General features: G+C 46.3%; 1 protein-coding gene across 1 annotated transcript in view; it reads right to left on the reverse strand.

Annotated features, from left to right (window-relative positions):
• Positions 1–2,555: 2,555 nt before the first annotated feature.
• SGCG (sarcoglycan gamma) overlaps positions 2,556–12,939 on the reverse strand; it is a 29,899-nt gene continuing 19,515 nt past the window's right edge. The window contains exons 6-8 of the mRNA XM_037129392.2: positions 12,775–12,847; positions 5,780–5,903; positions 2,556–3,328 (exon numbers count right to left, since the gene is read on the reverse strand). Coding sequence (XP_036985287.2) covers positions 3,155–3,328; positions 5,780–5,903; positions 12,775–12,847 — 371 coding nt within the window. The 3' untranslated portion in view covers positions 2,556–3,154. The remainder of the gene's footprint in view (positions 3,329–5,779; positions 5,904–12,774; positions 12,848–12,939) is intronic.

Raw genomic sequence — 12,939 nt, forward strand, 5'->3', positions numbered from 1 at the left:
GGTGGCCCACAGCAGCTCTTCCGAGCACCCTGCCGGGGTGCGTGCTTTGGGCTTGGAGGTCCGTGTATCCTGCATTGCCGTCTACCCACAGCCATGACACTTGTGTGTGCGTGGTGGGACTTGTTACTGCACACTGAAGCCAAAATGGGGGAGGTTTTATTTTAAATCTCTGGGGAGAGTTACGTGTTTCCGGTGTATCCTCTCTCGACAAGTGCCTTGGGGAGTGTCCTCGTTTGAACTCTGAATACAAAGCCAGCCCTTGAAGAAAAAAACCGAAGTCACACTGTCTATTTCCTAAAAAAATTGTAAATTGTGTTTTACATAGCATTACCCTTAGATCTGGTTCCACCTGCTTCTTAGTACTTGATACAATGTTTATGTGGTTTGCACGCAGCAGTCAACTTGGGGTGGAATTGGAAACGCGGAGTAGGAAGGAAAGGAGGACAGGCACTACTTTGTAGTCTTGTCAGTCTTGTCGGCGAGGGGGGGGTGCTCTGCCCTTTCAGAAGACTGACTCCCACCCACTCATACCACTCCTTAGAGAGTCGGAGGCTGAGCCACTAATTGAGTGGACAGGGAGGACCTGGACGGGCGGGGGTGGGGTCGGGGTCGCCCCCTCCTGGTTTGAATTTGGCTGCCTTCGGAGCAGGGGCACCGCCCTACCCACCCTGCCCTGCGTAGTGAGCCCCGGGTTCTGCCTGGGTTCTGCCCGGGTCAGGAGCATGCGATACTCAGCCGTTCAGTCTTAGAAAGTCATTTTTGCTGTTACTCAAGAGTTCTTTAGTAGTCAGGCTAATATTTTGATTTTTTTTTTCTTATGTCTACTCAGTTGGTTTGGAAATGGGAAAAAAAGTAAGGATTTTGAGCAAAATGTCAACACCTGCTGGTCTTATTATTACTTGGCATTAGGGGTGTCGGTTTATCTACCTTGCTAGTGTATATGCATAATCATGACCTTAGACCTTTGATAATAGTTAAAATGACATTGTATAATGCATTTAAGAAGGCAGATTCATGGACTACATTTGAGAATACCGTCTCTCTAAAAGTTTTCATTGTAACCAGGGAGAAATGTCTTATGTCTCTCTGGAGAATGTAGATACCCTTAACAATTTCTTTCACGATGATGCCGTAAAGCAAAGGGGCAAAAATAAATCTAATTTACACCTTTTATTTAAAAGGTTCTATTCTTCATACTTTCTCCTTCATACTTCTTCTTGACCTCACTTTATCATTTAAGCACCATTTTTTTTAACCCTCACCCGAGGACATTTTTTTTCATTGCTTTTAGACAGACAGGAAGGAAGGGAGAGAGAGAAACATCAATTGATTGCCTTCTCGTTCGCATCCTGACCAGGAAGGGAACACGCACCCTGCCCATGTGCCCTGAGCAGGAATCGAACCCCGACCTTTCAGTCTATGGGACGACACTCCAGGTAGCCCAGCCACCCGGCTAAGCACCGTTATTTTCTAACGTGAACTGTGAGAACCAAGCTAATGTGTGAATGTTCCACGGTGATCCTGCCTTACGTCAGCTGGGCTTCAGGTTACTTCCTTTGCACAAACATGGAACCAGTAAATATGATCCAAAAAATGGCAACACTATTTACTATGGCAATAGTAATGTCATAGTAAGAAAGTAGACGTTAATTTAAATCAAGACTTAAACAGAAATGAAAGAACAATTTGTGATTTAAAAGAACCCACCCCCTGTGAAACTGGAAAAGCAGATTGGAGTTGAGTTAGGAAGCTCCGTGGTTTTATTTTGCAATTTCAAGTCTTCACACACACTTGCAATTTAAAGTCGAATTGTTACAAGTGGGCTACCCACTGCTCAACAAACACCACCCCGCAAAACAGCATTAGGAATGAGCTCACTTTTCTGTTTCCCGTTTTGAGACTAGAAAATTGATTGGAACTTGTGATTATAGTTGCAAATCCCATAATTGGAAAGCTGTGATGCTGTTGATGCCCCCACACCTTGTACTGCTGGGGGATCTAATCATGACAGCTGGTCAAACACAGAACAAACCCAAACCCACCACGCCTCGGGAGGGCGGGCGCGTGAGAGACGAGAGGCTTACACGTAGCCAGCGGGTTTCACAGGTGATACGGCAACTTCCACAACCAGTCGGCACTGCATGTATTTTCACAGGGTCTGACTCCGTGATGTCGGAGCCAGTGTCGCACCTGTCCCCGGGCAGAGGCAGGTCCCCGGGACGGGCAGCCCCGTGCCCCACCACCTCGCTGTTGGACCTCCACCAGCGACAGAGGCGCCACTGGGACTTCGGCTTCTTCGCGGAAGGGGTGTCATCCCCTCTGCACAGTTACCCTGTGGACCGGGGTTCGCGATGGAGTGAAACAACATACCCAGGTCTTCCCAAGGGACAACCGCTGTTCAGGTGCAGGGTCACTGTTTAACTTCCAATAGAAACTGCGTGACCTGGTGACTTCCTCTGCCTGAACCATTCTTTTCCATCACCAGTAACTTGGAAGAAAAATAGTACCTACCTCAAAGAGTTGTGAGGCTTAAAGAAAGTAAGGCACTCAAACTGTGAAGTTGGTGACAAGCAGAGGTTGGTTTTTATTGCTCATTGACAATACAGAAAGCGTGATTAATTTTGTGTAATTTACTCCTTTGACTACATATTGAACATCAGCGCAACCTTGAAGTCCCTTTTAAACCGAAGAAGGACTTTCCTGTGAACCGAGACATAACTACATTAAAATGAAGAGGGAACTCGCAGGCTTGAGTGATGTAAGAGAAGCACCTCGCAGAACTCGGGGTGCTGACCAATGCCACTTCTATGGGGCATCAGACAGCCACACTGGAACACCACAGATCAATCCCACACAGCCGTTCAGGATCTCCTGGTAGATTGACACGTACGAGAAAGGAAAAGGGAATTCGCACAGTTCTGACGACACTCAGTCTGGAGGAATAAACAGTCCACTGGCGTTGCTTTGACTTTCGCATCTAACACCCACACACGTCGTCTGAACACCTTCATGGGCACGCTTTTCCTTCTGAGCGCCTTTTGGAAGTGTGTCCTCTGCCACCTACCCGCTCCTCTTCCCAGGGTCTCACGTCGCTTGAGGTCAGTATTTCAGGTTCGCTGAGACACAGCAGAGCTCCACGGAAAACGTGGCTGGTTCAGAGACAGACGTGGCTGTTTTCGTGGCACGTGGTGTCTGCGGCAGCCACAGACAGGTAAAGCTTCCCATCTGGACACGCGCAGATCTCGTAGAGTCCCTGTGAGCTGGCAGTGGGCCCCGCAGTCCCCTGAGCCAACTCGGGTAGACACAGAGTTTCAGCATCAAGCACGAGCTGTTTGGGAGACAAGAGAGGTGACGTGGTGAGGGAGGAGCGCACAGGATAAGTGTAAACCCCTCTTCCCAACACGCTCTGAACAAGCTCGTTTTCTCTCTGTAGAGAAAACGAGGAAGCACCTGGTTTGAGTTGTCGTATTATCTCAATCTGGTAAAGCCCATTTCCATTTTACACGCAGGCAGGGTGTTCCTGATTCCTCCTCCAGCCTGCAGGGGGCTCATCTTTGTTCTGCCCACGTGCGGGCTGAGCCAGGGAAATGTATGATGCTCCCCCCGCCGCAGTGCCTTCCAGAATGAGCTGGCGGAAGAAGCGATAGAATTCTCGGGCCACTTCATGTTTATCATGTTGACTTTGTTAAATCATGTTCTCTTTCCCATTAGGACCGATTCTAAGCCACAGAACTAGATTCTTCTAAGTAGTTTTTTTTACCTGCAAGTGTTGGAATCTCCCCTAATTTTATTTTCCCGTGAAAGACAAATAAATACATCCTAATTGCCATCCACCATTTCCCCAAATTTTAAAATAACGAAACTGCTGCCTTTCATCAGCTGGGGAAAAGCAGGGGACAGACAGGCAAAGGCCAACTGAAATGAAAGCGGCCGAGTTGTGCGTTTCGGCCACAGTGCAGTTCGGCTGAAACGCAAACAGATGGCCATGGGTGGAGATTCGGAAGCCTTTCCATAACCGAAGGTGGTACGAGTTGCTGTGGACCCAGTGTTCTTCCTCGCCCACAAGGGTGCCTCCTCCCTCCTTCGCGGGGCTCCATCCGTGAACCCCAGTGCTGGAAGGAGCTGCGGTGTGCAGGCTGCCCTCCCGCCCTGGACACGGGCTGACTGCTGCTGGGGGCAGCAGGGGCTACAGCTGCATCAGGGACATTGCAGGCAGAGCTCTCCCCTCGTGCTCTGAGGCTCATGGGTGTTGCTTTAAAAAAGCAGAGTCTGTACACGTCACTGCCCTGTGCTGTGGGTCCCATGGGAGCTGCCAGCTTTTGCCCACATGCTCTTGTTTTTCTCTCTCTTCTCTGCTGCTCCTCTCTCCTTTCTTATGAATAATTGGCCAGTCTCCTTTCTAGTTGTTACTTTTTTACCCAGCAAACTCTAGTCGCTGGTAGTTCACACACTGCTTCCCTGCTCATCCTCTTACACTTTTATGGGACAGGATTCTGTGGGAGGCCACAGGTGGTCACCTTCCTCTAAACGGGCCCCAGGAATGAGGGACGGGAACTTCAATTCTGGGTCAGGCTGGGCTGGGTATGAACTGATGCCTAAATCGAGGGGGAGAAGATGTTCCATTATTTAAAAATTACAGTCAGTATATGTTTCTTTGGGTTTTAAGTATGCAATGATGTTGTGATCTAGTAGTAAGATTCCAGAATTCCTGATTTCCACATGTGCATTTATCTGCTCCTGGCATCACGGCTCCCTCAGTGGAAGCTCGAGTAAGCCCCGCCCATGACTTTCACCCACTCCCAGGCCCTAGACGGGGCCTGTCCGCACTCACGAGCTGCCTCGCACGGCATCCGCTTGCTGCCTCAGCTACACTTCCTCTTAATGTTAAATTCTTAAATTTAGCGTAATGTCAAAACGTCACCCCTGTTCCCACATGGGTGTCTCATAGACCTGCGACATAGTGAAGCATGGTGTCCCCTCAACTCAGAAAGGTGGTCTGTGCACTGATTGAGCACTAGAACATTCTGGGCTGAGAAGCACATGCTCCACAGCCTTGCACGACTGTGGCCGGTATCAGTGATGCACTGTCTCGGGACGGGAAGTTGCAGATTTTATCCCCACTGTGGTTGACTTCTGAAGATCTTGTTTTCACCCGAACACAACTTGGCACGTGGAAGCCAGTGCTCTGAGCAGTGACAGATAATGGCCGTCACTTCCAGGTCTCTCCTCCCTGTGACGGCTGCTTGGAGACAAGCCCAACCACCATGGAAAGGGCAGTGTTCACAGTCCCTGCACCCGCTACAGGTCCAGGGTATGTTTTCAAAGCTGAAAGTAACAGGAGACCGGGCGCACGAACACCAGCCAAAGAAACTCTGGGTCCAGTTCTATGCAGGGGTGTCCAACCTTGTGGTGTCTCTGGGCCACACTGGAAGGAGAAGAGTTGTCCTGGGCCACACATTAAATACATGGTGACACGTAATCACACACACAAAAATCTCATCACGTTTTAAATAGTTTACAGTTTTGTGTTGGGCCGCATTCACAGCCATGCTCAGGTGGCCCATGGGCCTCGGGCTGGACACCCCCGAACACAGAATTATTTTAACCTTTATTGGACCTTCGTTCAATGCCCAGTGAGCATTGGCCTTTGTTTCACATGTTCTACTCTTACGCTTTTCCTGCGGTTTCTTTACAAACGACCTTCAATTTGACCTGCCGGCACCTTCCAGACACGCACATCGTGAGGACACAGGCCTCCCACGGGCTCGCACAGACTCACCCGACCGTCGCCGCCGTGAAAAACGATGTCCATCTGAGAAAGGGCCTGGATGCTCCCGGCTCGAGCGTGGATGTGAACGCCCTGTGGGGCATCCATGCTCAGGCTTCGCGTGGGAGATTCTAATCTGAAACGAGGGCAAGAGACCAGGGAGAGACGGCATCACAAGGAGCCACCCAGGCACCCCTCCGCGAAGAGCCTTGCCCAGAGAAAACCATGAATGAGGCATACGGCACCGTCGCATCGCTCTCGAGTGCAAATATAGTGTGCACTGTTCGTGGACAAGGCCAGAAATCAGCTTTCTATCAGTGAGATGGCACGTGGTTAGTACCCCCTAAAAACATACCCCTGTGCAGAAGGTTCAGACGCCGGGCGGAGCGCGCTGGCGGGCCAAACCAGAAGGACGTGCCCTTTGCGAAAAACCTTGTGGAGCTATTTTCTTAGTTGAAGCACAGACTTGTTTGGGGAAAAGGTAAATTGAAGGGCAGCATATGCATTTGCTTCATAAACTAGAATGTCCGTTTGGCCTTTAGGTTTTGTTTGTGTTTATTTATTTTTATTAATTTAAGGAGAGGACAGGGCAGGTGCAAAGATTTTTGGGGGGGAACCACTGAACCGGTGGCGTTAACACGCGGAATGGATATTGGGCTCAGCTGGCTTTGTTTTCGTAAACTTGAAAAGAATCTCGTTGTGATGGAGTCAAACGTGTGACAGAAATTCTAGGTATATATGGGCCAGGAAATGTGCCTCTGCCTGGAAAGCACTGAATCTCCACCAGATGGCGCCATGGGATCACGTGAAAGATTTTTCCGTGACTCCAACCCAACCCCGCCCAGAAGTTTGGAAGGCTGATAGGCTGAAAAGTTTCAAGATGAGGAGCGGAAGAGCAGGGTAGAAAAAGAGTTGTATCTTCCTGAGGGGTAAGTTCAGCGTGCAGGTGGGTAGGAGAGAGAAGAGGAAATGATTAAGAAGAGGGAAATACCCTGATCAGGAATTTGCTTTTGAATCGACTGAATATGTACTTGATAGAGTTTCAAATCAGATGGCCACCACCTGTAATTGGCAAGTTTTTTGTCTACCGATATTGGTTATAGTAAACAAAGTTTCATTTTCTTATGTACATCTCAGTGTGTAAGCTTTGGTCTTTTACATGTTTTGAAATCTCAGTCTGACTTTGAGAAAACTCAGAGACACTGATGGTGGGATTTATTGGTCACATGACATTGGGCTTCGGTTTTGGGGTAACACCGGTATTTACAGATGAGCTTGGTCTGGCTGGTGGCCCATTTTGCGATTTTGACCTTTGCTAATTGCCTCCTTTTGTCCTGCCCAGACTGATCAGGAGGAGGAGGGCAAGAGGAAGGCAGGGAAGGAGACTTGTAAACCAGCGGTCAAGGTCTGCTCTGTTTCAGGCAAACCGTTTGTGAACTTGAAGCCCCTGGTGAAAGGGGTCTGTTTCAAAGATTGGATAACCACAAAATGGCCTCCACAGGGCCAATTACTCATCTTTAACCTTATTATTACAATATGATGCTTCGAGAAAAGCAAATCTCTTCCCCTTTGCCATCATTTCTAGCCTTGAAGACGAACTATTTCACTTTAGGTCAGCTCACGACACGTGTCACCAAAAAGCCTGTGACTAGAAGTATGCATTTCTACAAGCACGTTGGAGAGGACTCGGAAAGAAAGTAATTTATTTTTTTCTTTCTGCTCTGTTTTAGTTTGCTTGTTAGATATCAACCGTTTTCTTCAAATATGTGCATATATAAATACTTACCAGTGACATATAAAGACCAAAAAGTTTTGAACACTCACAGAATTCTATTCAAATGAATAAATAAACAAATAAGCTGTGTCTGTGTATATGTACATTTACACACAAAATCCATGTTAAAAAAGTACAATTGCAATAATTTGGTTGCTAAAGCAGGTGAGTTTTAAGTGGCATTCCTCTCAAGATGAAGATAAATAGAGTTCATTAATTCCCCAAAGATTTACACACGATATAATGTTACTCCCTGGTGTACAGTGTAGTGATCTGACATTTCCATCCGATGTGCCCACCACACTGCGTGCGAACCATCTGTCACCACACGAAGTCATCACACTGTGACCGTATCCCCGTCACCTTTCACGCCCATCTCCCCACCCCTTCCCTCCGGCAGCAGTCCTTTATTCTTTGTTTCTGTGAGTCTGTCATTTTGTTTTGCTTGTTTGTTTTTTAATATAATACATTTCCATAAAATAAAATTCTCTCTTTTTAAATTACACTTTGCATTCAAAATTATTTTGTATTAGTTTCGCCTGAGTGCAGGCACCGTCATTGGTCAGTTGGAAAAGGTAAAAGTCGACCCAGACCTCGCGCCTCGTGCAACAATAAACTCTAAGTGGATCAAGGACCTAAATGTGAAAGGTGCAACCATACAGGAAACCTGGCTGCCAAGTCCTCCTCCTGCAGGAAAGTCTTTGAACTAACGGCTTAAAATCTAGATGTAATAAAAAAAAAAACTGACTGCTAAAGTTGAGTGTATAAACATTACAATCAATGAAACAGTAGAAAAAGGTTAATATTCATAATATACAGTATATTAACCCCTACAAATTAATTTTTTAAGTAATTAAAGAAGAAAAGGAGATGAGTCAATTCACAGAAGAAGCAACTCATTTTTCCCTCATCTTTGTATTCAAGTTCCTTTCCTGTGTGAAGATTCTACTCGTACCTGTTTTAAAGTCTCTTCACTTTGCCCCACTACCTAGAGTTTTGGGGGTTGACTTGTCCTGGTTGCTAATTCTTGGCACTGGCAGTTTGATTCTTTATCCTTTTATCTTTTCTTCTTCCTTTGATAAGCTCATCTTCAGCAAAAACTTTTCCACAGGTGTTTTTATGTCACAGATAATAGAATAATGTCTTTAATGCAGTTCCCTTTTCCTTTTACTGTCCTGCAGGATAATAGACTTGGTGCAGTTTTTAATGTTAATTCTCCAGCGTGGAACTTCTTTAGAATGAAGTCGTATAGACAGTCCTCCTACCATGGCCAGTGATGGCTTGTAATTTGTGATTTCTTCTAAGTTTTTCAACCCATGACCCAGGGTAATAATCTTTCTTGCAGCTTCCTTGGGCTATTGTGCAAATTGTTTGAAATACCTGTTCCAGGGTGGGGGGCAGGATTTCTGAGTCATGCATCCTCAGGGACCCTCGGTCCCACATGTCATGCACACTAGGCCAGAGCCTGGGCCCTCAGCCCCCACGATCTACTACCGTCCCCGCCTCTGCTCTACGGGACCCCAGTTTATCCGCCAGTGTCTTGGCTTAGTTCCCACTCCGCCCACACATTTGCTCTTTATTACTAGAACCTGCGAATTAGCTTTGCTTGGTTTCTACTTGAGCAATATTTATCAACTTTTAGTAAGTAAACCTGGGTTTACAAGTGTTTCAAGTAGAAAATGCTTCCATGTCTGCTCATTCTACTTATTCAGTGAACAGACACGCACGCTACTGACCACGTGCGAGGCATTGTTTCCAGCAATTTACACATAATAACTCATCATTCTTATTTTTATCTTCATCCTGAGGACATTTTCTGTCATTGCTTTTTTAGAAAGAGAATAAAGCAGGGAGGAAGAGAGAAATATCAATGTGAGTGAGAAACATCTATTGGTTGCCTCTCGTATGTGCCCAGACTGTGGGCTTGAACCCACAACCCAGCATGTGCCCTGACCGGGAATCAAACCGGCACCCTTTTGGTTATGGGATGATGCTCCAACCAGCTGAGCCACACTGTCCAGGGACAAATAATGACATGTAACCGGCATCACATCCCTACTGGGTTGCAGAGAATTTCCAGTTTGCCCTACCATAGTCACTTCCGCCGATTCCTTAAGCTTCAGTTTAAAACGCTCCCTTCTCCATCACATCACGTCAGTCACCTGGGGAGGATGTTATGCTGTGTCCTGTGCCCTTGGGGTACAGTACTGGCATCATTCAGGAGTGGCATTGTGGTGATATGTTTGCATGGTCGGGGACCATGCCTTTTGTCCCTGTAGAACTAGCATCCATCATGGATTCTGGCACATAGATTCTAGTTTCAGCACAAGGTAATTGTCTCTCTTCTTAAAGAAAATAATTAATCATCATCCTTCTATGACTACTGTTTGGGCAAATATCAAAACTGACATTGTGACATTTAAACATGTATATTTCCGAGGTACACACGTAAAGGCATCATGGTCATAACCCTACAAAATCTGCATTCAGTGTTTTCATAGGTCAGTTGGGATATTCTAGAACCATTTTCACCTTACTCAGGCCTAGAATAGGAACGCTACCAGACCCGGCAATGAAAAGTGGGAGCCAGTTTGTGGTCAGAATCTATGGAAGGAAATGTAACTGCCACGTGACAAATCAGTGGAGTCGGGAAGTAGGTAAAAGAAGTGTCTCCAGGGTCCACTGGGTGGGGGGGGAGGGGGCAGTGGTCATGGGTCCACAGGCAGAGCTGGGTTTAAGTTAGAAGTTGCCCACTTGGTTATCACTGGCCTCAGAGCAGGCCACTGTCTGGAGCTCAGCTTTGTCTCGTATAAAAGGAAGGTAAAGTCGATCCCTTTTAAGGTCAAGCGTGGATTAGAGGAAATTATGACAGCACAGTAGGTCCCTGGCGATGGAGCGCATTCAGTGCACTTGAGTTCATGCCTTCCACCCGCACCGCAGTCCTCAAGCAATTCCTTGCAATTTCATTGTTTTCTCACTCACTCTGGTTGTAACGCTGAGGTTTTGCAACCCTCCCTTAGTATCACCTTTTAGAGAAAAAGAGAATACTCTTTTGCCATATCTTTTTCAGCAAGGACCTGCTATATAAGTTAGCAGAATTTCTGTCCTGGTGGGACAATATAGGGTGAATTGTTTAATTTTGAGATTTATATATTTTAATTGAAGCACTTAAGCCATTTATATTTAAAGTGATTATTGCTAGATTTTTAAAATTTTATTGCCATTTTATTTTTTCAATATTTTCTTCTGGTTTTTTCCTTTTTCTTTTTTCCTCTTTTTAAAGCAAACCCTTTAACATTTGTTGAAATACTGGTTCGGTGGTAAGAAACTCATAGCATTTTCTTGTCTGAGAAGCTCTTTATTTCCCCTTCATTTTAAATGTTAGTTTTACTGGGTAAAGTAGCCTTGATTGTAGGTCCTTGCTTCCCATCACCTCTAGTATTTCATGCCACTCCCTTCTGGCCTGAGACAGTTCTCTTGAGTAATCAGATGGCAGTCTAATTGGTGCGCCCTTGTACGGAACTACCTGCTTTTCTCTTGTGGCTTTTAAAATTCTCTCCTTGTCTTCAAGCTTTGCCATTTTAACTATGATGTGTCTTGATGTGGGCTTCTTTGGGTCCATCTTGTTTGGTACTCTGCACTTTCTGGACTTCTGTGTCTTTTTCCTTCACAAGGTGAGGGAAGTTCTTGGTCATTATTTCTTCAAATAGGTTGTCGATCCCTTGCTCACTCTCTTCTTCTTCTGGTACCTTCATTATGCAGACTTGTTACATTTCATGTTATCCCAAAGGCCACTTAAACTTTCCCCAGGGTTTTTTGATTCTCTTTCCTTTTTGCTGCTCTTATTTTTTTCTCCTACTTTGTCTTCCAAATTGCTGATTCAGTCCTCTGCTTCATAAGATCTACTTTTTTTTCAGTGTATTATTTACTTCAGATATTGTGTTGTTTATTTCTTTCTTAATATTTTATTTGTTTTTTTAGAGAGAGGAGATAGAAGGGAGAAAGAGAGGGAGAGAAACATTGAAGTGTAAAAGAAACATTGATTGGTCGCTTCTTGCATGCCCGCAACCAGGGACCTGGCCCACAACCCAGGCATGTGACCTGACTGGGAATCAAACCAGTGACCTTTCTGTTAGCAGGTTAGCACTCCACCTGCTGAGCCACATCAGCCAGGGCACATTCTTCATTTCTGACCCTTTTTAATGGTTTATCTGTCTTTTTCATGCTGCTGAGCATACTGACAATCATTACTTTAAACTCTCTCTCTGATAAATTGCTTGCTTCCACTTCACTTAGTTCTTCTTCTGGAGAATTCTCTTGTTCTTTCATTTGAGGCCAATTTTTTTTTTTATCTCCCCATTGTGGCCGCCTCTTTGTGTTTGTTTCCACGTTTTGGGTAGGTCTGCAAAGACTCTAGTTCAGTCCTGTGTCAGATGCCGCCTGTGAGTGGCCCAGGACAACCTGTTTGGAGTTATCCATGACCCACAGCTTGTAGCTCCCCCTGCTGGGCCTTGGGTGAGGGCTGAAAGAATCAAGCTACACACCTAGACCAGCTTTTACCAGCCCCAGGCCTGGGGAAGGATCTGTTAAAGTTTCAAAGCGCCCATCTGCAGGCTTTCTGTTAGGCCTAATCAGTGGAAGTGCCTCCAGCTGTACTCCCCAGCTGGGCTTACACTCCACGGGGTGAGGCGAAGGGATTCCTGCAGGTGGGGCCCCTGCTTCCCCCAGGCTGGTGCTGCGTGGAGGGGAGTGCTCTGCCCGGGAGAGGCGGCCTCTGCAGTGTGGGGAGGGTCGCAGCACGGGGGTCCTGGTGGCTGACCCTTCGGCTCTCTCCCCGGAGCCACCATCCTCTGCTGGAGCCCCAGGTAAGTGGCTGCTAACGAAATGTGTGATGGGTGGATTAGAGAGGAATAACCTGAAGGCAGCAATAGGCTATAGGCAAGCGCAGGGCCTGAACTAAAGAAGGCAGCAGGAAGGGTGGAGGCCCGGGGCCCAGAGACAGAGGGAGTGGAGAATCGGGACTTTCTGCCACCTTTGCATTGGAGTAAGTTGTGACGTTACACGCAGAGAGTCGTGAGAATGGAGGCAACTAATGGAATAAAAAAAGAGTCATGAGAATGAAGGCAACTAATGGAATAAAAAGCCATCTGGTAACAGCAGCTGAAATATTATTTTAGCACCATGCAGGTATCTGTGATATAAGAGTATGTTTATATTTGAACAAAATTTTTACCTTAGCTCCTTAAACGGGTGGGCGGTTACAAGGGGTGTCTCCGCTGAATGTTCGAAAAGAGCCCCTTCAGGCCCTAAACGAAAAACAAAGAGGCACCAATTTTACAAAAGTGAAGTACATGACACCAAACAGAAAACATTTAGACCACATACTATGGCACGAGTA

The sequence above is a fragment of the Artibeus jamaicensis genome, unplaced genomic scaffold, assembly GCF_021234435.1.
Source record: "Artibeus jamaicensis isolate MK-2021 breed Jamaican fruit bat unplaced genomic scaffold, CSHL_Jam_final contig_415, whole genome shotgun sequence".
Taxonomy (NCBI): domain Eukaryota; kingdom Metazoa; phylum Chordata; class Mammalia; order Chiroptera; family Phyllostomidae; genus Artibeus; species Artibeus jamaicensis.